This window comes from Adelges cooleyi, unplaced genomic scaffold (assembly GCF_023614345.1).
Source record: "Adelges cooleyi isolate 19-005CV unplaced genomic scaffold, UGA_ACOO_1.1 ACOO_flye_CR_arks_rails_tigmint_CR_PRNA_1, whole genome shotgun sequence".
NCBI lineage: Eukaryota > Metazoa > Arthropoda > Insecta > Hemiptera > Adelgidae > Adelges > Adelges cooleyi.
In genome coordinates this window covers 2520778-2548526 of record NW_026095751.1, presented here as the reverse complement: position 1 = coordinate 2548526, position 27749 = coordinate 2520778, and the positions used below count along the sequence as shown (strand labels likewise).

The window sequence follows — 27749 nt, the reverse complement described above, 5'->3', positions numbered from 1 at the left end:
GTGCACGCACCGTCTAGACTGTGCGGTAAAATATTACATTTTATATGTCGGATTGGATACAGCGCGCGCACACAGACACGCAGTGCACACAACACACGCAGTAGGTACCCGGTGGTAATCGGCGGCATAGGAATTCGGTCGGGCGCGCGTTGAGTGCTTTTGTTTTGTTTGGTTTTTTTTTTGATTTTTGATTTTTTTTTTTTGGTAAATTTTGAATTTTTTCATATTTTATTGTGTGCGCGTGATTATTGTTATTATTTAGTCGCTTAGATACGGGCGACGATTTCAACAACCGCAAGAAAACCGAATTTCTCAATAAAAAACGTGTGTAAAATCATAATTTATTATTTTTGGTGTCTTTTTGTGTGAAAAACATGTTTCGCGACGCCCGTTGTGCCGTCGAGTGTCGCTATCGGATTTCCGTCGGTTTTCCACGTACGGCGGCGCGGACAACGTTTACCACGGCGCACGGACAACATCAAAGGAGGACGACCGTTTGAGTGGAGGTGAGTTTGTTGCGTAGCTCTGTGTCAAAGGCTTAACCATTTCGCTTTGATGTGGAGGCGGCGGCGGCCGTTTAACCCTGCGCCACCCTAAGCGACCGCCGCCGCCTTTGCCACCCCACGACGGTCGGCACCCCCCCGAGGGGCCGTGATTATAATAATAATAATATTAAAATCCCTTTGATGTCTCCCCTCCGGAAGAGCCGTTTTTATTTTATTTCATTACACACAACAAAAGGTGTATAATGCGTTTTCTATAACCTTCTTTTTTTTTTGTTTGTATTTGTTCAAAAGCAACGATTGGTGTGCGCTCGTTTTGTTTACGCCAAAGGTATCAAACGCGCTGCCCGTACACGGCTGCTCGCTCGGCCGTGATAATTAATCCGCTTTAAAACCGCGGAGGGTGCGCCGACGACGACGTGGTAACACCTAACCACTTACCTACTTACACTTGCACACCTTACACTTTTTTGGGGCCGTTTTAATCACGGCGACACTTGTCGGTAAACTTTTGTTTACTTTGTGTCGTCTCCGGCAACGTTTAAACGATCAAAGCTATGCGCTTTTGTTCGATTTAATATTGTCCTCGTCGTCCGTTATTCTAGATATGTGTTCAAAGCCGTCCAGAAAAGATCCTCTAAACGGGTGCGACACAGTTTCGATCGTAACTCACTTTAACGTGTCAGTTTTTTAAAAAATTGCAGTTTTTACATTTAGTGACCGTTAATTATTATTAACAAACCTTTCCATAGCTTTTGTATTATGCAGTTGGCTAACTTCATTGTCATAAAAGTTGTACACAAACAATTATAAACATAATAATTGATAACGATCGACAATCTTTTTTATCAAACACTGCAAGAGCAACGGAATCTGTCATTAAGATTTTAACTGCTAAACTAAAAGTAAAATCATAACCTATATTATTAATAGCGTTGTAATTTCTTATTATAAAAAAAAAAAATAGCAATTCCTTTTGAATGCGTTCTTTCTGGGCACTGCTACAATGACTTATAAACATCAATAAAAACTGACTTGAAAAATTCTTAATTTTGCCTATTATATATTTTACACATTGATCTTAAATTGAATTACTGTTTTCGGATGCATATTGACAACGAATGAGTTGTTTCATTAGAAGACTATATTGCTTCTTGTCATGTTTATCTGAAAAGGTTTTAATTAGAATTGTTTCTTTATTAAATTTGACATTTGATACAAAACTAATTTAAGAATCGTAAATTTATCAATAAAATTGTTTCAGTCTATAAGGTGTAGGTTAAAATTATCATGAAAGGAACACAAATAATGAAAACCAAAACGATAGATAGCTAAAGATTGTCAACAGAGTATGCATCTATTTGTATGGTATACTTATCCGGGCATTTTCATATATTTGGTGGTTTGGTTTGTTTGTACTTAGTTGCTTAATTATTTATTTAATAAATATTTGGGACCGATTGAGTTTCTTTCTCGGATATTCAATTTAAAGTGAGTTTGATCAGTGATTGTAAAATTTGTAGTGTTTTTAATTATTTAGAATTTCAAACTGGAAAGAAAAGATGAGTGTAGTATTTTTTTAGATCAATTTGATAGAATAATAATAAATAATAAATGGTACTTAATTAATTAATATTGTAGTATCACCTATATCAGTAAAACATGAAGTTTGAAAGATTAATACCATTTTTATTCTCGGTTTTAATTTTTATAAGATATTCAAACGTTTAGACCTATGCAAGAATTTATATTTTTCAAATTGTAATGATTTAAAGGGTTTGTATACTGCTTATATTATTTAGTTTTTTTTCTTTATTAGGTATTAGTTCATTGATTTTAAATTTTGACAGATTGTAATTATCTTATTGGCTATTAGTGTAATATTGTAAACACCTTCACCCAATAAAACCCATTTTTTCTGGTTAGGTTTTTTAGATTAATAAAAAAAAAAATCCACTGGTAACCTCACCTAACCTGAACTTGGGCATTATTTTTAATAATTATTAAAATGAAAAATCCAATGTTAGTACATTAATATTGTAATTTAAAACAAGTCCCATTAATAATAATTTAGAATTATTTATATTTTAGCGTAAATTCGTTCAAATTAAAATTAATTTAATGTTTTATTTAAAACTGGTTAAATCAAAATATAAATATGTATATATTATGTGTATGTAATATTTAAATACATTTTCATTTAAATTTTTAGGTTAACTGTTTTTTTTGTTTTTTTTAAATAATTAAAGAAAAATGAAATTTAAAACGACGTCAAATAAAATCTAAATCGTATATATTAATTATTTATTTGAATAAATTCAAATTTGAAAAATGTTAATGTTACGTAAACTATACAATGTATACTATAAATGATAATATAAAAAATTAATATTATGTAGTAATTTAAACTGTCATTTACTTGAACTGTACATAAAATCTTATTTGATTGCAACATTTTTTTGATGCAGTTAAAAATAAAATGTACCTACCTAAAGTGAGTAACTCTTTATATGTTGGAGATTAATGTTTGTGATAAAAATAAAAATTTCCCAGGTTCGACCTTACCTAACCATATCAGGTAACTGTATAGCTAACCAAATGTAAAAGGGTAACCCAAACCCGACCTTACCTAACGTTACCTGGTAACCTATCCTAAGGTAATCGGGGAGAGCAACGGCTAACCTGTGACCTGTCTCAACGTAAACCTTTGATATTTTGTTTGGTTTGGGTTTTGTGTTGTGTAATTTTCTATAACTCTTTCGCCAAATAACAACAATTTTATTGTTGTGATAGTTTTGCCTGGTCGCGTTTGTTTAAGGTTTTCAATAACATAAAGGCGGTAGTTGGATTAGGTTAGGTTAGGTTAGGTTGGTTAGGTTAGGTTGGGTTGGGTCAGGTTGGGTTGGGTTAGGTTGGGTTAGGTTGGTTAGGTTAAGTTAGGTTAGATTTGGTTAGATTTGGTTAGGTTTGGTTAGGTTAGCCAGTGGTTGCCAAGCACGATTCGGCGAATTGCTGGCTGTGTGTATTTGAATTTTTGGCGAGCGCGCGACGTTAAGAAAACGTTTATTTTGAGAAACCCTGCCGTCATTATTATTATTATTATTATTATTATTATTATCTCACACTTCGACTGTATGAACATGTTATTTTGTATATAATACAGAAGAACGCGCGTGGTGGCGACAAAGCCGCTGCGGGCGAGAAGGCCCCGCAATAACCCTGTTGGTACCATATTAGAGAATAGTACACCGAAAGGCAACAGTGTGTGAAACGTCATTGGTCACATGATTTGATTTCCGAAGGGAAACGAAGCGACGATGGGACGGGAAATGAATGGAAAAAAAACCGTCTCTCCAAATTCATCAAACGTCTTCTTTGATGTATGTGAGGTGGTGGCGGTGGTGGTGTGGTGGTTAGGTTAGCGGCGGTATATATGGTTACTTCACATCAAAAAGAGTCTGTGCTCTTCAACGTTTGCTGCACCCCCCCCCCCCATTCCTTTTTATTTATTATTAATAACGCATAATATGATAGTCGACAAGAAAGAAAAAAAAAGAAGAAGTTTTTTGTACACAGTCGAAAGAAATTAATAATTTTTAACCGTCAAAGGAGAGTTATTTATTGCAAAAAAAAAGTTCTCAAGTGGTCGCTTTCCGTCAATATATATATATATATATATATATATGTATGTATTTTTATTGAACGGTATCGCACCTGACTCGATTAAAAAAAAAAAAAAAAAAAACCCCGTTGGCTTCTTCTGTCACATCAAAGCCAAGTGATATAAACTTCCACGAAGCACACGGTCGCGACAAAGTTCTCTTTTGTTTCCCACCGACGGCTATATAATATGTTTGTATGTACATAATATATTATTACACGAGCTGCGTGCAATAAGAGGTAAAACGCTCCTTTTTCATGTTTATCTTTAGAACCTCGTTTTGGTTTTTTTTTTTTTTTACTTCTTTTCTCGCTAATAATGAAGTTAAATTGATTTTCGTTTTTTTTTTCTTGTTTCTCTGAAAAGAAATTGGCTCGAGTTCAAACGATCTCCTCTCTCTCACCCGTTTAGCTCAATCGTTTGTTGTGTGAAAGGTTTTAAAAAAAAAAAAAAAAAAACATCACACAAGTAAGTATATACGTATACGATTTTGGCAGTTTTGCAAACGGTTCTTGAGCTAAGCGGTGTAGCTATTTGATTGTTATTTGTGTTATGTTCGGCATAATTAAAATATATATAAGAGTACACCACGAGGCGACCATATAATATAATGATAAAGAAGAAAAATGTATCTATTACCAGCTGCAATCCGATTATTTTTCCACGCGGTGCCTCGCGTTAGTCTTTTCAATGAATGAAAAACACTCTTGTTTGGGTGTTTTGGTAAAAAAAAAAAATAATAATAATGATTTCGTACAAATTTATGGCAGATTGTCGTTAACAAAATATAAAAAAAAAACCATCATTCGTATTTTTGAAGCTTTTACAACGTATCATATATAAGTTGGGGACAAATAAACAACAATAGGCAAAAATATCGAGTAAAACTATTATTACCGTAACCGTGTTTTGTTATCAGTTAATAGTCTAAAATAATATTATTTATACGTGATATCTTTGACAGCAGAAATGGGTTAGGGATTAGTTTGGTTAGGTTAGGTTTGGTTAGGTCTGGTTAAGTCTGGTTAGGTTTGGTTTGATTAGGTTTGGTTTGATTAGGTTTGGTTAGGTTTGATTAGGTTTGGTTAGTTTAGTAATTTGTTTGGCCATTTCTACTTGACAACGTTATTACTATACTTTTATTACATTTGAACTTATAATTTTTGCATTAATTTTCAAATTATTGTATTCGCAGTTATTACTATCTTACGTTTCGACGTTCATATTGTGTTCCCTGGACGGCGGGGCACCTTCGATTATTAGGCAGCCCTTTTTTGTGTTATATTATTTAAGCATGCCAGCTTTGTGGGAATTATGACTTTTATCACATGCGAAAATATGTTTGTAACAATAAATTATACTACGTTAAGTCGGCGATAACGCAGAATCGCAGAAATATATTCTACAAAAATGGCGGGCATCGACTTACATTCTTATCAATAGTTAGTAATCTAGTTTGTTTATATATATATATATATATCTGTATTAATTCCCGGTTAGGTTAGGTTCTGGAACCTTAGGTTGATATAAAATGATAATACAGATAGATAGTTATATTTTATACATTATTATTATTGGTGGTGTATGGATATAATATAATATTATGATTACATAGCAGGTTGCCAAACATGGCCGCCACGTTTTTGTTTACATTGAAACTGTCCTTTCCGATTTTAATTTTATTCCGCGTTAACGACAACGACAATCGCCGTGTTCGACTGGTTTACTATAAAATATGTTTGTCCAGTCGACTAATATTGTTGTTGTTTATTATTATTATTTTAAACGTGCGTTTTCCAACCGAGTAATATGCGATTTGGGTGGCTGTATTAAAGTGTATACATTTCTTTTGATTTTGGTCTATTGGAATTGCCAGGTAAAACGCCGTTTACCCCAATAGCCAGGTACCGTGTTATCGTTGGCGAATTTTTGGTATTTTTTTTTTTTTTTTTGAAAAATGTAAGTACAACACAATATTCTGAGACACACTGCGCCTGTTGTGTGTTGTTCTCTTAACGAACATGTGGCACATCTCTACTGGTGGCCGTTTGTGCACACGGTGATTTTTACTCTCTCCCCCGGCGTCCCCGTCCCGCGTGCGTGTAACTTCTCTTTCTCGTCCCGCCGCCGTCGCCGCCGCCCCGCACTCCCCTCTTTCCTTCGCCACTCGCCCCCGGGGCCCATTGTGTGGCGATCGCTTTGATCTGTGACCGACACGTACAGCCCCGCGGGCCGCGTCCACCACCATCACCTCTCTCTCTCTCTCTCTCTCGTCCGTGTCCGCCACTGCGGCCACGCCGCCGCCGCCGCCGCAGTAATTCTTTCTCGCTTTAATAAGTCCCAATACACAAACGCAGTCGTCATTATCTCGTAATTACAGAGGAGACCCGTGGTATGGTATATAGTGTGGTATGGGTCGCACTCTCTCGCGTGTTTATGTATGTATATATATACCTATGTATCCTATCGGCGTGAATCGCCGCCCCTGCCCCCCCGGCCGACGCTAGAGAAGTAAAAAAAAAAAAACTTGAGCGGCGGTCTATCGTTGCGCCACACGTTCACGTATAATTACCCCTTTTAAAAATCGTTTTTAAATAGCACTCTCCGCCGCCGCCTATGCTCATAATATATATATATATATATATATATATATATATATTCCAAGGATATACCGGATTTTATGTTAGTTTTTTTTTTTTTTTGGATTTTACCGCATTGCCTACGTGTAATTCGGGTGGAAATATATATATGTATATCTTGATACAAATAAAAATACATGATTTAATGTAAGGTTAAAAGGTGTATAAGGTGTAAAATATATGGAAATTATGGTCTGGGTGAATCGCTGTAAGAAAATATGCACTTAACTTGAGATTAATTAAGACAGAGTTGAGATCTAAACAATGATTTTGAAAAATTACCAAGTTTTCAAAAAAAAACCCAAACCTAACCTACCAGCTGTAGTTTTTTTTGTCGGTATAAGGTCTAAAGATGATTACTTTTTAATCACTCGGCCGGTTGTTCGTGTAGCAAATCACAATCGTTTAGGTTTGAATTTTTAATGGGCTAAAAGTTCATATTTCTTTCCCCACTTCTTGAGTTAGGTTAGGTTCAAAACATTGTATACAAATTTAAAAAAACCACTATAACCTAAAACTGTATAGAGTGCCTACTGAAAAGTGAATGAGGGAAGGCCAAGATAGGATTCAACAGGGGACTTGCCCTATCCAGAGTGAGAATACTTTTTTTTGTAATTGGACACCGCCCTGCCAAATCAAGTATACTCACTTACACCTTGATAAATATTGTTTTTGTGAATTTTCAATTTTGTAAAGTGTACAAATATCGTCATGTAATTCTAACCTAACCTAACCTAGCTTACCTAGCAGAAACATCGTAAGGGTAAATCCTGGCGTGGCATGATTTTAGGACTTAAATATGTATCAATTTTTTTTTTATTCTTGACGATTAAAACGCAATGTTCCGGCATGAGTGATGACATAATATTATCATGTTAAGTTTTTGCTGCAGTTATCTGGCAACTCTAACGTTATCTATACTATACTGTGGCCGGATCATCTCCGAAAGGTGTACCTATAGCAGAGTCGGTTCGCTGCCCACGGGTTGAGTTCTTAAAGATTATAAATAAAAAAAAAATGTTTTAAAAAAGCTAGCCGTCACCAATAATAAAAAATAATACATTACACACACACACACAGCCTACCTAAATGCGAGCCGCGCCTAATGTTCGAATTACCGACCGTGACTGGTTTGTTTTTTTTTTTCTACTTCTTTCCATTCTCGTTTTCTTTCCACCTTCGGACAAATCTTAAACGTAGACGTATCTCACTACACGACGTTATAATAATATTATTATATATATGAAGAAAAAAAACTGTATAAAAAAAAAAATAAGGCGCTGACCACGTTTGTTGAACTCGCAGAGAGAGCACAGATTCAGCGAAGTAGACTTACTTACCAGAAAATCTATACATGTTTAGGTGAAAACTACCCTCGGCTCTCCTCAAAGTAGATTTCTATCCCAAAAAACGGGCTTAAACCAGTCAAAAGGTTACAAAACACAATGATTGGTATGTTAAGTAAAAAAACAATTGTTTATTAATATTATTTTAAACATTTTAAGAGTTAAGAAGAGATACTTTTGGTGGAAAGAGGCAACAGAGCGCCGTTTAGAGTGCAAAGGGAAAGTGTAGTATTGGACTTGGCTTTTGTGTGAGGAGTAAATTGGCAATGGGGAACTCATTGTCGTTTCCAGGTGTGTTCAAAAAACCATGAAAACTTAGAGATCTTAGTTTTGAATAGATATTTTTCTGTCGGTTGAGTTCCACCTGAACCCCCCACCATACGGGCACGTTAAAACCAAAATGTAAATCTTACTTGCTACTAGATGCTACTGATAATTCTGCGTCTCCATCTGTTTACACGGAGACTTCCAAGTGCGACGACCCCACGAATGTATTGTGTATGGTTTATGTGTCATGTCATGAAACAGTGTTGTCGACGGGTTTTTTTTTTTATGATTTTTTTATTTATATCAAAAAAAAAATATATTGTACAAAATTATAGTTTTTTTTCAGTAGAACCGTCCACTGTTGTATTCCTATGTTGGTGTGTCTAAACTTGATTGGCGTTGGACGAGTCCCCGAGAACACTTCTTAGGGGACTCCAGAATCGAAGAAGTATTTTTAATTAAGAAAAAAAAAATGTCCAAACGATTAGCCCGATTTGTATCATTTTTTTTGGAGCGTTGGCAGCAGCTTAATAAATGAGTGAAATGACTTGTGACTAGCCAAACTGACTGAAACTTTGGTTAGGTTAGGTATCCAATTTTGACCTTTTTTTCTCGAATGATCAACGTGAACTATCAATTGGAGGGTGGGGGGTGGGTTTTGAAGTAAAGTACCTCTTTAGTTAGCACCCCCATTACCCAAGTCAATGCCACCAAAGCGCTAGAAAGAAGGGCGAGGGAGTGATTGTGCTCGGGGTGGTTCACTCAAGTTGGGGCGGGTTATCGCTTAAGGGTCGTGGATTTTTACAGTTATAATATTATACCGTGTAGCATATGAGTTTATGATACAGGTGAGAGAGGTGTATAAGAAGATGCCGAGACCCTAAAGGTAGTGTATTATAAGTCTCTGGTTTGTCGGCCAGACACAAATACACCGAAGAGATAGATAGATAGAGAAAGAGAGAGAGAGAGACATACTGTGTGGCGGCGACTTATAGTATAGAAAATGTTGTTTGTGTAAAAGAAGAAGAAGAAGACGAGGAAGGCTGGGTGGGACCGTATCTAACGCACATAATACCTGGTGCGCATTCTTGTCAGATTATTATTGCGAGAGAAGAGAAAAATGGGGAAAAAACTACACACACACAGTCCACAGATAATGTGTACATGTATATGTATGTGTATAATATAATATATATATATATATATATATAATGAAAGAAAAACAGCCGTCACCGACAAAACTGGTCTGCCTGTGATGTCCATGGCAAAAAAAAAAAAAAAAATGTTAAACGCCGATTATCATCTATATGTATATCTATATATATTTGTCGGCGGCATCCCTTGTCCATTCTTTATCGGAAATTATAACCGTCCAACGTTTTTTTTTTTTTGTCATACGGAATGTCGCTATAGTTTTGTATCTTCTAAATGAAAAAAAAAAAAAAAAAAATGGTCAACGACCAAAGGAGAAATATTGTTTTTTAAGTAAAAGGGCTGTCGCCGCCGCCAAGAAAACGTAGGTTTATATTATCTTTATTAATTTGAATAATTATTGCCGTGTGAGTGTGTGTTTATTATGTAAAACATTTTTAAAAAAAATTAATGTTAAAAATCCCCATTTTCGGTAACAACATGCACCGGTGGTAAATGCGTGTGTGGTGGTTGACTATGAATTGTTTTGGTGGTAACGATAAATCACTACGTCCTACCTACGCCTTTCTTTTACTTGTTTTTTTTTTATTTCCATTAAGTTTGCATCCAGTTCAAAACATTCAACCGGAAAATTAATATTAATCCGTGTAAGTATGACATTTGAATGCGTTAAAACTTGATTTATGTGTTTGTGCGTACGACGACAGATCCAAAACACAACAATCGAGCAGTAGATTATTTCTTAAAATTATTACTCACTTTATATTTGTGACAAGAAAAAAATGTGTATATATATATATAGATTTGGATTAAAATCTGTAATGTCTTGGCAAAGACAAAATTGAATTAAACAACGAACGACGGCTAAAAATGAATCGAATAATGTATTGAAACGGAAATATAATAATTTATTCGAAAATACAATTATTCGAATTGAATTCAAGTGTAATCTAATAATTATCTAAAAACGGTAAAATTGTAAAATTGCAAATTATAATTAAAAAAAATATTTAACTATGTTTAAGTGTAAAAGAGTGTTTTGTGTATGACATAAATACAAAAGTTATTGAAATTAAAGTAAACTATTGACTGACAATGAATGTATAATAAGTATAGCCAGGTTGAAGTGTTTAGCAATACAAATAAAATAGGTATATCAAAATTGTTTGTACTCTGATAAAATAATTCAGTCAAGTGAAAACGCATATTGCAATTTGTTGAACGATTAAAATATGCAAATGGAAACTGATAGAAATGTGGTCTAATATTCAGAACAGCCTGTTACAACAAATCACTGGTCGATAATTAATTTTATAAATTAATCATCAATTATTATGTAGTAAACATTTTTTCACTATTTTTAGGGGAAAAACTAGGGTTGTAAATTAATTAGGTTTTTTTTTTAACCGGGAGATAATTGGGTTGGACTAATTTTTTGACGGTAAAGGCTTTATAAATGTACATATAAATGTAAAATGTTTATTTTCTTAATAATAATTTTGTTTGTTTTCGTGTCATACAAATAAGAAAGTACCCCCGAAAGCACCATTAAATATTTTCTTTAAATTATTATTGTATTTTCAATATTTCCAATACATTTTTCGCCAATGGTTTTCTTGGCTTGAGCTTTTTCACGAAAACAAACCTTTGGGTTTTTTTTCAAAAAAAAAATCAAAGGGGGGGGTGTTTTTTTTATAAGACATTGACTTTTTTTTTCTAGTCCTTAACGCGTTTTACCTTGTGTCCGTGCTCGTTTAAAATATGTCATGTGCTTTATATGAACTTAATGAAGGGTAAAAAAAAAAAACGCTACTTCCAAGACATCCCCGAGTAGAGAGACAGTGGGGACTGACGTAGCTATTTACACATACATTATAATATAGTGTTGCAGAATACATATCACCGTTGTTATGTTGTTGTACTGAATATTTTCCTGATTCACTATATGTATGTATGTACCGCCATTTTCATTTATGTCGTTTATCTCGCAAAGGTGACAAAAAAAAAAAAAAAAAGAAGAGCGTTAAAAAACGAAATGAATCTTCAAACGCTTAATATAAAGAAGTCCTTTGACATCCGAACTGCTCTGCCTTTGATTCAGACACTACTGTACCGTTTTTTATGCTCTCTCTCTCCGTCTATCTCTTTACACACCTTCCGGGTTGATATTATTTCGTTTTCATTAAACTCTCTGTTGTCGCATTTTCGTGTTTTTTTATTAATCTTTAACGCGGAGAGGAGTGTCGCGCTGCAGACTTCTTTTTCCCAGTACTACCCAGACGACTGGGCGGCACTACTTTCAAAGGATCGCCTGCTTCTGGCTGCTGTTGCCGCCGTTTGATCCTTTTGTGTAAAATATTTAATCTAGGACAACGACGAGGCTTTATATTATTTAATATCGCTGTTGTGTTGTTCCGATTCGTAAAACAACTCTCTTTAAGCTTTTGTGTGTGTGTGTGTGCGTGTGGCATCAATTTCAGTGTCACAGGGTGGTAAGGGGAGGGTAGGTCGCGCCAAGGGTAGTGCAGAACTTTTAAAGTGCTAAAGAAAAAGAGGAGAGGGCGACAGAGAGAGAGAGAGAGAGACGACCGACCCTTTTGTCGTCGCAGATGACTTTCGGCATTCTGTCTCGCCCGTTCGCCGCCGCCGCCGCCGACAACGTGTCAGTGTACCTCGTAGTGTTACTTACTTACTTACTTCCTTGCTTGCTTGCTTACCGAGCGAAAGTACTACGCCGGCGGTGGTGGTCGTGTATAGGTGGTCGCGTGACAAGTATCGCCACGATGATGACCGTCGGAGACTATAAGTTGTATTGGGCCACAGTCCGCGCTTTAATAACCGGTAAGGAGAAAAATGTGTTTGATAAAAGAAAACAAATTCCTAAGTCATTTGGACGGGTTTAAAAAAAAAAAAATCTTATCTTGTTTTTCTCGATTTTTTTTTTTTAGCGCAACAAGTTTTCAAAGTTCTCTTTAAACGCATAATTACTGTTGAAATTGAATATTATTGAAATTTAATCAAAATAAATTGGTCGAGAAAATAATTTGTTTTGACATTAATTTTAATCCCGCTGTATAATAATCATAGTTGATAAAAAGCCCAGTTAGTTTTTTGATTACTATACAACCACGTTTTGGTTAAACGCCAACAATTTTTCTGGATTTAGAATCAAAAAGGCAGTTGGTTTTTTTTTGTATTTGGGCATTTTTGCCTACTTTGCTTGTAAATTGTCTTTTGGAACTTATTGGCTATAAATTAACATTTAAGTGTTGATTTTGAGTCTGTCTAATATATACTGTTAAATATATTTATTTTTATTTTGGCTAATAAACAAACAGTAATTTCCATCTAAGAAAGTTATTTTTAAAATGTATTTTAAATTATTAAATTATTTAACTTTATTTATAACATTATATTTTTATTGAGTTTTAACATTTAAATTTCAGCTAAATGAATTAAAAGTCAACGTTTTATGTTTCAAGGTCAAATATTGTTCTTTTTATAATTGGATTTTAACGTTATTTGAGTATGTATTGCCCCAAAAGGGAGTATTGCTAAAGGCAGTTTAAACGAAAAAAAAACCTAACCGCTAAATTACTACAGCAGGACAGAAACCGTAATACCTAATAAGGCCAGAAACACCTACAGAATCGCCAAAAGCCATATACAAATTAAATTTTTTTTTGCGAATGATTTTTTAATTTGTAGTTAAACTATATCTAAAATCCTTTGACCTCTCAAACCGATTTTTTTTCTTAAAATTTTCTCCGTCTTCGTTTGTCTCGATTTCATATTTTAATTATTGATCTTTGTTACCAGAGTTTGTGGTGACCCAGGCTCTTGCTTAAAAATATACCCGACCTATCTACATTTGTTTGGGTAGGTACACTTTTACATAATCTCTGTGAAACCCTGTAGTACACATATTTTTTAGTAAATACCAAACATGCGCTGAGCTCAGCTTGGGTCGGGTTATTAACTGTTGGCCTCAAAGCAGTTACATCCCTGTATATATTTTTTTCATGCTCTTTCGTTTCTCATGTTTTTATTAAACGTTCGATAAAAAAATGTTAAAAATCCGTTGTACACAATGAAATGAAAATTAGCCCGTCATTATTTTCTATAGCCATTTCTGACTCGCGGCTCATACGAAAACAGGTTTTGGTTTTAAGTACTCCGCTCTAATGGGGGGCGGAAGGTTGGGAGGGAAGGTCGGATGAGATATACCCTGTCGACGGTCTTGTTCGTCTCGGTGTCATCGGCATGCACCGGGTAGTAGAAATAAGAAAGAACAAGATTTGTTTTCTATATCGGTAGGTACAGTTTGTGTGGAAAAAAATAAATAAAAGAAAAACGTCTTCGAGTGCCCATCGAGTTGTATAAGTCAGCAGCGCAGTAGTACTGTGTGTGTGTGTGTGTCTTGTCTCTCTTTTGCGGTATCCCCAATACAAAATGACTGGAGAGAGCTTTGTTGTTTGTGTTTATTTATTTATTTTTTTTTTTTTAACGTACACCGACATCGCCATTATATTATCTTCTACTATCGGACTAATCGAACCGAACAAGTCGGCGGAATACAATCTTATATAATGGTACTCTTTTAAAGGTATTTTTCCATTTTCTCTCTGTATAGATTCTGCATACCACATCCCCCCCTCCCCGTTGCCGCCGGTCTTCCTGGGGGAGAACCGCCGGTCTTTGACACATGGTAATTGCCTTTTCACCATGTCTTGGCCACTATAGCTGTGCCACATAATTGAATAATACCATTAAACGTTCTTCTCTATTGAATTAAGTATATATCTAACCTCCTAGTCTGACGAGAAAAACTCAAGAGATGACATTGACATGACAGCAATCCCTTTCGCCCCCTCCCCCCATAAAAAAAAGCCTGCAAATGTTTTTAGAGTTAGGTCAGGTTTAAACTGTTGGGTTTGTCCAAAAATGCCCATAACTGGGTATAGATAAAAAAAAAGGTACACATTTATAAAACAAAAGTATAGGTAGTCTTAAACGTCTTAAAACTGTTTGGAACTATAACAAATTTTTGGCTTAGGTTTTTTAACTTTATAAAAACGTTTTAATGCTGTCTTCGAAACTTTATCCCTGACCTTAAACTAAACCCTTAAATGCATGCTGCTATAACGCTTGGAAAATTGTCTGATCAGACAAATGGTTCAGACAGGTTCAGTGGACAGAATTAAATTTGTATTGTTATTATTATTTTGGACAAGTGAATAAGTAATTTAAACACTGTTTTACCGTTACACTGAACCAGCTGTAAAATTTTACATACGGTGTCATCATTGACAGTGGCAATCCGGGTTAGGGTAAATATACAGGATTTACTTAACCTATCCAGTGTTTTCTAGGTAGACGGCCGTCTAACGATTAATGTGGCTCGTCGGACATCTAACAACTATATATATATATAAATATACTAGATAATATTTTCTTGTATACAATATGTATCTTCTCGACAGAATACTACTTTGAAGAGGCGCTCGCTTTACGGCGAGGGTGTGTATGGTGTGTCTACTCGTTGTAGTTTCAAAAGAAGTAACATAAAAGCTCCAATGTTATAAAATTATTACTGTTGTGAGTAGGTATACAAAAAGAATGCCTCGTGGCCAACAGACTATGTGCTTATTGGTATTATGAAACTGCTATAAAAAATAAAAAAGATAAATAGAAATATCCAATTCCACCGCAAACGTCTTGAGAAATGGGAGGGGAAAAAAAATATATATATATATATATCAAATAATAATTGTGTTTGTTAGACAGGGCGGGGAGGGGAGGGGATTAAATTTTCAAATGCATACGCGAGACGCAGACCGGATGATTCGATTTTGTTTTGTGCAAAAGCCTATATATTTTTTTATATATTTTTTTTGTACTTTTCAAAATGCAATAGGACTTTATACGTGCAGATGGTGTATCCTGTTGTATATGGTACACGTTCTGTTGCTGTGTGCTTTGGTGCCGATTGCACCGAGCACATTACCGGAGTTGAATAGAAGTGAATTTTCCCGTTTATGAACTCTATGTATTATAGGTAGGTAGGTATATAGTGTAGGATAGGATGTGCGTGGCTCGAGTCGAGTCTTTGTTATCGCTTGTTCCTCTTTTGCCGTCGCGGTTATCAATGGAATTATGTGTTGTACCAGACCGAAAGAAATACCTCAGCCGCAGCCGTCTTCTGCCCGTCTTATGACACACAAGTTATATAAAGTACTTCCATCGCCGCCTAATCGGATAAAAAATAAAGATACAGGGCGTAGATATAACGTTGTAACTCTTTACACAGAGGAGATATTTCACAATGATATAATATCTTTCAAATTAATTCTTCTTTGATCCAGTATCCATCGTCGACCGATAGGGAGAGAGAGGAGTCGTATTTAGGACTGCGGTAAAAAAAAAAAATAAATAAAAGGGTAATCCTAAATCTGGGCTTATAATGTCGCTGTATCGGTTTCCAACAGAGGCTGAACGCAGCGAGGAAATGAGAAATAGTCTAAAAGTCTCCAAGGCATACACACACTGTGTAATATTGCAAGTGAAAATCTAATTTAAAAACGTACACCGCACAAGTTTATGTCGATAATCGAATTAGTTCACTGTCGTTTTCTTAAGACGGCCGCTTCTGCACACAGGGCACAGGTAAAACGCGCAAAAACCTATATTTTTTGGTAAATACCAAACGTTTGCCGCCGGGGGTTTCATCGAGAATAAAATCTCGTTGGATCTTTGCCAACTCTGAAAATAGATCCTTTCTTTACTCAATCCCCCTCAGTACACCTACCTTTGTGTGTGTTCACTTATTAACGTCCGTCCAATTATTTTAACACGGTGTTTTTTTTGTCACCCTCCCGCCACCCCTCTCTTACTCACCCAACCTACCCTTCCCTTCCCCTCGTCTGTAAATACGATTTTTCTGCCACGTGAGTTACGTGACACCGCTGTTGTCCCTTTCCTATTTCTTTTTAAACAATAGGATGTCAATTTTTCAAAAAAAAAAAATTGTATTTGCGTCTTCCTTCCAACCTAATTTTTTTTTTGATAGTAACTTTTGAAACAAATAGTGTAACGCATACATTTCATTAATTTTTTTTAATTGAGAATATTGTACTAACAATTTTTACTAGTCGATACCAGTTTTGAACAACTATTTTTTAAATTATGAGAATTCCAAAATTACACTATAAGGGTAAGTGCGTGCAGATAAAAATAATACTGCACTCCACCTTTCTTTCTGCCCTAAACTTGAAAATGGTTATCCAAAACTGGTTATCGACCAGTCAACGTTTTTGGTGCATTGTTCTCGATTTAAAAAGCTAATGAAATTTATGCGTTACCATTTAAGTTTCAAAAGTTGCTATCGAAAAAATAAAGTTGGGAGTGGGGAAGGGGTAAAAACAAACATTTTTTTTTTAAAATTCGGATCACATATATTTTATATTTGCAAGTATGAAAAAATAAAATAAAATTTCTTATTAAACCCTGATCACTCTGTATATTACATATTGTGAAGAGAATAAACATAAAAAATACACTTTTCAGTCACAGATCTATGTAATAAACAGATAGGTATATCTAATAATTGAAGTTGCCACTTTCCGCCATCTTTGTGGGAATTAGGACCTTATCACATAATAATTATAAGTGAGATCTTGATTTATTACATATATATATATATATATATATATATCCGTGGTGCTTATACATTATATTATATAAATCCGCTGTGGTTCATGATTACACCACGGCAAAGATAATACACATAATCCCACAAAAATGGCTGACTGTCGACTTCAATTCTTATCACTAGTTAGCGATCTAGTTTATTATAAATATATCTGTTTCTACGTCCACGTGTTCCCAGGGCGACCTTTGATTATTAGGCAGCCCTTTAATGTGGTGCACATCTTTGTGGGAATTAAAACTTTTATCACATGAAAATATGAACAATAAATATAGATGATAAAAACATGGATAGGACACATAACGGTCATCAAGTGTACGAAATTGAGGCCGAAACTGTTACGAATTGACTTTTTATTTATTTATAATCTAAATAAGATAATATGCAGTACTGTAAACAAACGGCCTCAATTGGAAATGTCCTATCCGTGTTTTTGTCATCTATATTCTATGACAATAAATTATAAGTAAAGTTAATAGCACAAAATCACAAAAATATGTACTTATTATCAGGCCCCCTGGACACTTCTGGGCGGCGGCCGATAACAGAGAATCATTTCGGCCATTTTGTTTGAAGACGTTATTATCAATGTTTATATATATATAAAAATACACTGATTGTCTACAAACAAAATGGCCGAAACGATTCGCGCGGGCGGCATATGCTACCCGTGTAATTTGTTATCAGGGTCCATTCTGATTGTTCCGTTCCGTGATTAATATATTGGAAATTATTTTATACACACAATATAAATCCCACAAAAACGGCGGACGTCTACGCGTCCATTCTTATCACTATTTTCTTATGGTGGCCCCGTTTGTCAGCCCCGTTGTTTTTCTCTTGTGAGACGATTCCACGCGGAAAACGTTTCTTCTGTTGTTGTTTTGTGTTTTTGATCCGTTCCGAAGGTCGGTTCTCGTCCGCGCCCTGTTAAAAAATCTAAAAAAGTGGTGTACCGGCCAAAAAAAAAAAGAAGCCGATGTGTCGTTGTTGTTGTGATACGCGTCCGACAAGATTTACTATAATATACAATTCACTATACCGTGAAGCGTAACCGGAGGGCACTCGGCCACGTGTAATTATTATTGCACCGGTTGCCGCCTCTCTGCTGCTCTCTTCTACCCGTACCTTTACACATAATATATACAATATGTAGTGTATAAGAAGAAGAAAAAAAATATATATATATATTTACAAAAAACGCTACAAGACCGCCGACGTTCCCCTTCGGCCCTGCCCCTCCTCCCCCGCCCGCCCGGCAACTTCTTATATTCTACCAAGGCGGGAGGGGAACCGGTCGGCTTTTTTGACGCCGCCGCAACAACAACATCGTGTGTTCATTACAAAATTACACTGCCCTCACCCCGATTTTCGCTCAAAGCCCGACGGTTATTTTACTCTTTTTTTTTTTTATATTTTTATTAATTTATTACAAGCAGGTGCTGCGTGTGGCGTTTGATTCTCGAGCAGAGAGGTATTTATTGTATACAATATACACCTTATGATTTTTCGACACGAATTCGTCCGGGGCTATTAACTCCTTCTGTGAGAGAGTCGGACGCCGCCAAAGCGAAGCAATATATAGACACACGTGTGTGTGTACATATTGTATATAAATTACCTATGTACATAAAAAAACGTACCTAGTGGGGAAATCCCAAAACGAAATGAATTTTTTTTTTTTTTAAACCATACCCAAAATTAAAATTTGTCTCGGCCACGTTTAAACCCCTAACTTTTTTGCTGATGTATGTACACCTACACAAAAATGAAATAATTATTCCAGTGAGAATATAAAAGATGAACGGGTTTTTTTTATGTTCTTTGGAAATACCGTTATGGTTATAATTGTTATCAATTTTCAGATTTTCGCGCCATATATATATATATATATGTGGTTATATTATCGTTTTATTATCATATTATTTTGTTTTTGGACTGATATATTTTTCGACACGTTTCCATTTACTGTTTAAAACCATAGTATATTTAATTCTGCTGTTGGAATCTGATCATGTACGTCAAAACTCAAATCACTTATTTAGTTATTCAAGTATAAAATCTCGTTTGTATGTATGTGTGTCCAAAAAGATACAATGCCCTAGTAGTAAAATACTTGGAATTTTTGAAAAATAATAAATAATTATACATTTTTTTTGTTCTAATTGGTATTTATTATGCATTTTTACTACGGTAATTGGAATGTCTATTTTTTAAATGCAGGTGCATTTTTAACTAATTTTCTTTTTAAGAAATTTCCTAAAAACAATTTTTCTTAATCACTACATAATCAAAACATAATTATATACATAGTTCAAAGAATAATACCTACTCCACGTAAATCATAAATTATTTTTAATTACAATAAAAATTCTAAAAGTAAATAACTAATTAAATAACTTCAAACTGTTTTATAAAAACATCTTTGTAAGTATGCAGTGCGTAGTCCTTTTTTTTTTTTTTTTAAAGCTAACATACTATTTTTGAAACTATAAAGTGTTAAAAGCGAAGGCTTGTTTTTTTTAGAAAACCGCCATTAATGGATGCTGCGATTGTGCCGGATAATACATTTTTGTTTTTCATTTATAATTCTTTACAAACAAATAACACAGCCCTTAACGTTTAAGTGTGGCATATTAAAACAATGAAATAAAAATAAAACAGTTGTATTAAATACATGTTTAAAACGTCTGTGTTAAAAATAATGTTTGAACCCGTGTACAACACGTGTCCTTACACATATGTTAACAACTATTCACATTCATTTCAAAGTTTTAAGTGTATTAAAAATAACTATTCAAGTTTGTATTTTTTTCCCCCGCTATAATTATAGATTTTAATTATTACTGTCTCTGGTACGCTTTGTAGTTTGAAGAATAAATGTGACGACAGTTGATTGACATTGATTTGTTAAAATTCGATAGTGTCTCTTTACACACACAGTGATATTGTTCTCACTCTATATTTATCAAAATCATTTATTTCCCAGTAATAAATATCAAATATATTATCCAAAATCGGTTACTATAATGTGTAACTAATATGGCAAATGGCAAAACCGATTTTTTTGTCCGTCAAGTTGTAACCCTTTTTACGGTTAGGTATGGTTACCGCGGTTAGGGTGTATGGTTAATGTTTTGACGGTTGGGTTAGTTGTCGTTTTTAAATTGTTGTCTGTTTGTTTCAAAAACATTTATCATCACTAAAAAATAAAAACAGGAAAGAATGCGGTCCAATTCTTCAAACACTTGGTAAAATATTTTTTTTTTAAGCCGCCTTAAGTCATACACTTAAACAGTCATAACAAAACTGGGTTCATTCACCGGCCGAGTCTGTGCTATTATAAAATTCCTTTGGGGTTTTCATGGACTATAGTCCAAAGTAAAAAATTGCAAGTATCTTTGGGGTATTGTGTATTATAAACGGATGTGGTATAAAATACTGGTAAGGATTTGTATTTTTTCTTTTACCTGAGACAACCCATTTTGGGGGGAGGGTTGTTGGCCGATTAAACGTGCATTGTGCGTTTTCTTTTGATTTTTTTTTATATGAAAACCGGCGGCATATGGCAAAACGATAAAATGAAAAGAAGAACCTTTTCTCAGCAGCAGCAACCGAGTAAATAATAGTATACAACATTATAATATATAAAAGATTGAGACTTAAAAACTCTGAAACACAATATTTGGCCGACCTTGTCACCGGTTTTGGGATGCACTTTATCAATGTTTGGCAACCCCTATTCAAATGTGCTACTAGTTTTCTTAAACCCCAGGCTGAAAAAATATTATATCAAAAATCCAATCTCCATACCGGTGGTGTCCATTGTTCCAAAGAAATGATTTCTAATATTATATTATTATGATTGTTATTCTTTTTACCATTAGCCCGCCGGCTTTTTACATTGTACAATAACAGTAATTATCTTGTACAAATAATTAACCTTATAGATAAAAACAAATATATTTCACCTTCAATAAATATGGCATCTACAAAATGTGTGCAAGTCGCAACGTGTATACTTACCTTATTAAATAAAATTAATAATACATATGATAGTGTTTTTACTGTGTGGTTTTATATAATTTAAACAATTATCAATTGATAAGGAAATTGAGATCTAGTATGTTTTTGTGATATAATCTAAAATCATTAGAAATTAAATACTTGCAAAGAACTATAAAGAGTTATAATAAAACTATTTTAACCGTTATTTTATTAAATTGGTTATGTTAGGTTTTTCATACAGATGAAAACCTCTGTATTAAAATAAAAATTCAAATATTTATTAAAAACAAAAACCTGTTCAAATGAAAACTCAAATCTTAAATTTTACAATTTTATTCATTTTATATTTATATGAATAAACATTTATTTAAAATAACAGGTAATTTATAAAACAATCAAGTAAAAACAACTATAAATAATATTATAATATATGTACATTAAATACAAGATGTCATTATTTTCAATTTATTATTTGTTAATTTTATAAATAATTCTTTAATTACAGAAAGCAGAGTACAGATTTTTATTAGACTTGAGTAATATTATAATTTTACAATTCATTGGTATATAAAGTTACTAATATTTAAATTGGAAACTGTCAATTTTATAAGTAATAATTTTTATAATAATATATATAATTATATTATAAAAACTTGAACCTTTTATTTAACTAAAAATCCTATTTTAAAGAACATTTATTTTGTAATTTATTAAAAAAATATTGCAAAATAATTTTTTACTGACATGTGGTATTTAAAAAGAATTTAAAAAATAACAGTACATTTATTTTTTATAAAATATTTAGTGTACTTCCTTCGACATAATTGTTGTATGAACCTTAAAATATATCCTACGTAGGTATTTTATATTATTATTTTTTTTTTAATATATGTCCAATAATCATTTTTATAAACTGCCAAGTGCCAATATCATATTTTATTGTTTGGATTAATTCCAAAAAAAATCTCAAGTGAAGGCTCTTAAAAAAAGGGATCATGTCAAAATGAGGGATAAAGAAATCCTACCTGGCCTGCTGCCACTTATTACATACAATATTATATGTTGATAGACATATGAATTGATCCAAAAAATCATAATTTCCTATCCCATTGCACTGTACAAAAAGAACCCTCCCCCTCCCCCCAAACACTAGTAGGAAGTGCATATCATATTTTCATAACTTCATTGTTCTCTATTCTCCAATCGGAAACAAATTCGCTATCGATTAAACGGCTGCCGGTAGTAAACCAACGTACGCTCTCGGATCCTGCGTACTAACGCGCTTCATCGACCGACAGCTACTACTCGAGTCCGGTTGCCGTTGTTTGTTGCACCCGGATCATATTTTCATTATTATTATTCTCAGATTAAAAAAAAATATATTATACAACAATATTTCTGTGAGTGATGGATAGTGGTATGTATTGGTGTTTGTTGTATTATTATACTAGTACACATTTATATATGTATTTACACTTACCCTTCATTGTATTTAGTCGGATCGTAAAACTATTGTTTATCGATTGCCCGTTACGGATTACGTTTACTTGGATTATCTATCTTAATATATATATTTAAAAAAAAAAAAAATAGGCTTTATTTTGATATAACAAGGTGGAGATTTTTCTTAGGGTATTTTGCCGTATATGCCTTTCCGTAGAAAATGACTTAATGTTTCATGTCGTCAATAATGGCGGCCATTGTTGTTGTTGTTGTTTACATGCGCAATTCAATCTAAATGTTTGTTTTTCTTTTTCCAGTGCTGTTTCGAAATGCCTGTAACAGACGTAGCAAGGAGCACGACAACGATAGCTCCACGTCTGCGGTTATGATGAACAATAACATACTTATTGACTCCGCCAGACCTAAAGTGTTAGTCGGAGAAGAGTCTGAGCGACCGTCCGAAGACAAGTCCTGTGCGGGTCAAAAGTATAAATACAGTTTAGGTGAGCCTACGAAACACACAAGCCCAATTTGAAAGTTTACGTTGACCAATTATACTTATTCTGTGTGTTTTCAGATAATAAATGTGTGAGATGTCGCAAAGTACGATCGGATTTTCCAACGTCCAGTTCAAAATGTTGTTCCTGCAACATCCAAGAATATGGTAAACAAAACCGTTTATAAATAATGTTGTTGCTGTTTTTATTAACAATATATCTTACAAATTGTATCGTTTGCCTGTTGTCATTAGGTGGTCGCGGTGCACGTCACGATTACGAACCAGCTGACGGCGATAGCGGCGACCGAGGCTCGTTGTCTCCGAACGATGGCCACAGCTCCGGACCCATGTTGTGGGCCCGGAACTTGGACAGTTTGTTGGCCGACCCCGAAGGCGTGAATCTGTTCCGGCAACACTTGAAGCTGGAAGAGGAAGCCGGACACGGTCAACAATGCAGTAAGGTGCTGGAATTTTGGTTGGCGTGCCAAGGGCTCTACGGTCACACCGATCAGAAGGCCGATAAGCTGCGGTCCATAATTTACAAGTAAATACAACAGTTGAAACATTTATTGGCGGTTGCACTCCGAAAGAAGCGTTGTTCTATAATAACTGATTTTTTTATTATTTTTTTGTGTTCTAGAAAATTGTTCCTAAAAGCAGATTTAGGTGTCAACGAAGAGTGTAGGATGCGCGTCGTGCAACGGGTAAAAAATTCAATGACCAACAAAACGGCTCTTCCCAAGCATCTCTTTGACGAAGCTCTCGTACAAGTCGAGGCTTTTTTAAACGATACGTTGTACCCGGCGTTCCTACAATCAGAAACGTACATCTCCTACATTCGGTCGTTGGATTGCGGAATAAAGTGAGTTGCCGACAACGACAACCCATATTATTATTATTAACTCACGACGTTTCCACAGTTTTTACGACGGCAAAGTGGTCAACCACATACCGGACACCGAAGAGAAAGTAATACCTTCGAGGTACCAAGCTCCGCCGCCCGAACACAAGCAACAACCCCTGATGACCCTCAAGGAAGACGCCGAGCTGTCCAACCACGACCTCAAACAGTCGAAAGACTTCCCCATGAAACTCACCCAGTCGCTTTTGCACATGTCCCAGAAACAACGATCGCATCTCGCCAAAGGAGAATTCCTGCAAAGGTACGTCGTATCGTTCATAACTGAGATCGTTTGACAATTTTTACGCATGCAAAAGTTTTATTTTGTTTCACATTTTTTTATCGAAACCACAACAGTTGTTTGTTAGTGTATTTTCAAGTAAAATGTATTTGTGTTGTTCCGTTAAAATACAGTTAGTCAGTCGATATTACTTTTTTATTTTTATTTTTTGCTGTTGAATTTTGTTGTATTGCATTGTGTTGCTTGTAACTGTACTTGTAGAGCAAAGACGTCCAAAATGGGCATCTATAACCCAAATCCCAGCACCCCTTACCATCAGTCCTGGTGGGGCACTAAGCCCCGAGCCACGCACGTGTCTTACAATCCGACCTCGGCACAGGACAGCGATTTGGCAAGTCTGAGCGAAGCGTCCGTGTCGACCGACTGTTTGAGAAGGTAAGTCATTGTTTGGCTATTCTATTAGCGCACACACAAAATACCGACATTGTCGTAAGTACCACACACCGTTGTTGGCATTAATTAAAACCGTTTGCCATTTACATTTTTAGACAATTGGCCGAACTGAGAGATCCAAAAGTACTAGCCAAGAAGAGCGCTCAGTTGGAAATGAAAGAAGTGCAAAAGTACGCACGGAGGAACGTCGAGAGTTCCATGTCGGCGGCCATCATACCTCGTACGATGAGAGAACCTCAGTGTATCGTGAGTGGACTTGGAAATAATTTATAAAATAAAAAAAGTAATATTATTGTAAAGCCTATAATTGTGTACGATGGGCTTTTTCAGGCGCCGGCAATGGAACCGAAAAAGTTTGCTTCGATTCTGAGCGAGAAACTGGAGAAAATCAAACAGGAACGCGATATCGAAGAAAAGTGGGATAATAAATTGATTAAGAATCTTTCAGAGGTAAATTGAACATAATAGTTTGTGATTTCTCCACATTGGCGTTTGTAATTTTGTCTAATCTGTTTTGTCTTCGTTGCAGCTCAAGTTTGACAGCGAGTCGGGCAAAATCGACGATCCTAAAATGCTTGACGAAATGTTCAGGGCTTCTTTGAAACTACCCGAAGGCAGCGACGATGAAATATTAGGTGTGTTGAACGATAACGTCGAAAAAATAGCTTTTGTAAATAAAGAAAATATATACTAACCCAAAAATATGTTTTTTTCTTACTAACAATGGTTGACTTCTTTTTTTTTTTTTTATTGACAAATTGGAGTTGAGCAAAAAGTTAAATATCGAATAACATAAATTGAATCTAATCAATTAAACAAACAAACGACTAATATCGTTATTTATCCAAATAAAAAGGATTATATTTTGTATTTGATCATCATTTTCAAACATTATTATATGAATAATGTATTCAAAAAGTTTGAATAAAACGAGAATATGTACTATGATAACACGGTTTTCCATTATTTAAAACGGTGAAATTAAACAATTATAAATACGAACAACATTACTCGAACCAAATTTTTGTACACATTAATTTTATTTGAATAATTTATCATTTAAATAAAAATACTATACTTTTGCTCAACTTCGATTAGCAATATATGCTGTCTTCTGTCTCATTTGTTGTTTACTTGCTGACGTCGTAATTGCATGGACTAAACGAAACGCGTTGTCTATTTATGTGTAGATCAACACGTACAAAAGTATTTCAAATCGCCGCCAAAATCGCCCGAACAGTCGTTACAAAGACGACAAGTGTTGGGCAAGGTCAACCGTCCCGTCCAACAATTCGCCAGCAGCTACTTGGCGGCGGCCAACCCTAACATATCGTCGAAACGTAGAGACAAAGTACGACGCCGTCGATGAACACTTTCTTTAGTCGTCGTCGTTGTCCGCTCTATTATTAAAATAAAAATGTCTGTGCTCTTTTTAGGACAATCGGATATCCGGTTACGATAGCGGCAACTACACCGACTTCACGACGGACAGCTCTGAACCGGGACGTCACGTTCCCAAGAGCCGATCCATTCCGGACTACCAAAACGCCAACTGCAACGCTGAACTCAGAGCGTCGAGTACGGAAATTACATATATATTTTGTTTGACGATTAATTAGTATATGTAAAATTAAATTTTAATTACTTTTTTTCCCTACTTCATCGTAGGTCTCGGCCGGCACACTTGGGGTAGCCGTCGCACGATGACCGACAGCGGGATCAGCGTAGTGTCCGGTCAATCGCAATTGCCGCCGACCAACGTGAACAAAACGCGAGAAGAGTATGTTTATTGGACGATAATTTTTTATTTAATTTTTTTTTAATATTTGTAACAAAATTTTAATTTGTCAATATACTTTATCCCATCCAAGCAGGTCTACCAACCGCTGCATGATATGGCTGCAGGAGAGTCCGATGTGTGCTGGCGACGCACTGGCCGATCCCGGTCCGGCGTTCAGCTGGTGCACGGCGTCTGCTAACACTGCCGCAGCCGTCGCCGCCTCCGCAAAATCCGCATCTCACGGTTTGTCGACTTTTTTTGCCGCCTTGTACAACTCGGTATTGTAATATAATTTTAATCGAGTGTTTACCATTCAGATTGCGGAAACGTCGAATGCGGTAGTAACGGTTCGTGGACGAATCACATGCCGCGACAGCCGTTTGTCGCCGACCCCAACATGCCTCCCCCGCCTTTCCCCAATACGGACAACCAGTTGATCGAAGCCGGTCGTAGGCTCAACGACCAGATGGCGAAGAAGAGTCATAAACAGAGGTATGTTGTTGTTAAACTCTCTTATTTAGTTTACCGTTTATATAACATTATTGTTATCGTTATCGTTCTTCTAGGACGTCTTCTTCTTCATCCGGCCGCGGCTTGCCCACGGACGAGTCGGCGCCGCCGTCCACCTCGAGTGTCGTCGCCGCTCCCACGTCGACCACCGTCGTGTACAACTTCAACGACGAAGAGTTTCCGTTCCGCAAGAAAATCGCCGGCCATCCGATAACGTTGAAACAGTTTATCGAATGTATGCCGAAGAAAGGACATTACAGGTATATTAATATACATTGAAGAGTTAAACCAGACAAACGACTAGTGTTAAAAGTGTTTAATTTATTTTTATTCTTCCAATCTTTTTCTAATTGTTACGTTTGTCTGTTTGTCGCTCAGGTACTTTTTTACGACCGAATTTGACGAATCTCCCGGCACCGGCATCCAAGAAGAGATTACCGACGACGATCAGATGCTGCCGCTGTGGAAGGGTAAAGTCATGGCTAGCCTGAGACTTATCGACTGATCATTATTATTATTATTATAATTATTATTTATTATACTTTATTATTATTATTTTTTTTTAAATTAAGATTAACTAAGAACTGTAGCTTAAGAACGACGTAAAGACTTGTATAGGATAATTAAAAACATTAAAA

At 35.3% G+C, this 27749-nt stretch overlaps 1 protein-coding gene across 3 annotated transcripts; it reads left to right on the top strand.

The window, feature by feature from the left end:
• Positions 1-13: 13 nt before the first annotated feature.
• LOC126845267 (axin) lies at positions 14-27749 on the top strand. Of its 3 annotated transcripts, none has more exons than XM_050584016.1 (17): positions 15-506; positions 23045-23230; positions 23305-23391; positions 23479-23770; positions 23867-24088; positions 24147-24389; positions 24630-24803; positions 24917-25067; positions 25152-25271; positions 25351-25456; positions 26012-26172; positions 26258-26399; positions 26490-26601; positions 26696-26844; positions 26919-27093; positions 27168-27371; positions 27490-27749. In XM_050584016.1, the coding sequence occupies exons 2-17, from the start codon at positions 23113-23115 to the stop codon at positions 27614-27616; spliced, it is 2583 nt and encodes an 860-aa protein (XP_050439973.1). In that variant the 5' UTR covers positions 15-506; positions 23045-23112; the 3' UTR covers positions 27617-27749. The 3 variants fall into 3 exon arrangements, with proteins under 3 accessions (XP_050440031.1, XP_050439973.1, XP_050439903.1); XM_050583946.1 differs by having other exon boundaries at positions 26693-26844; XM_050584074.1 differs by lacking the exon at positions 24630-24803 and having other exon boundaries at positions 14-506; positions 26693-26844.

Coding starts and splice junctions, on each gene's coding strand:
- LOC126845267 (XM_050583946.1), top strand. CDS start 23,113: ATGATGAACAATAACATACTTATTGACTCCGCCAGACCTAAAGTGTTA. Junction 25,457..26,011: donor CAGCGACGATGAAATATTAG/GTGTGTTGAACG, acceptor ATTTATGTGTAG/ATCAACACGTACAAAAGTAT. Junction 27,094..27,167: donor AAGAAGAGTCATAAACAGAG/GTATGTTGTTGT, acceptor TCGTTCTTCTAG/GACGTCTTCTTCTTCATCCG.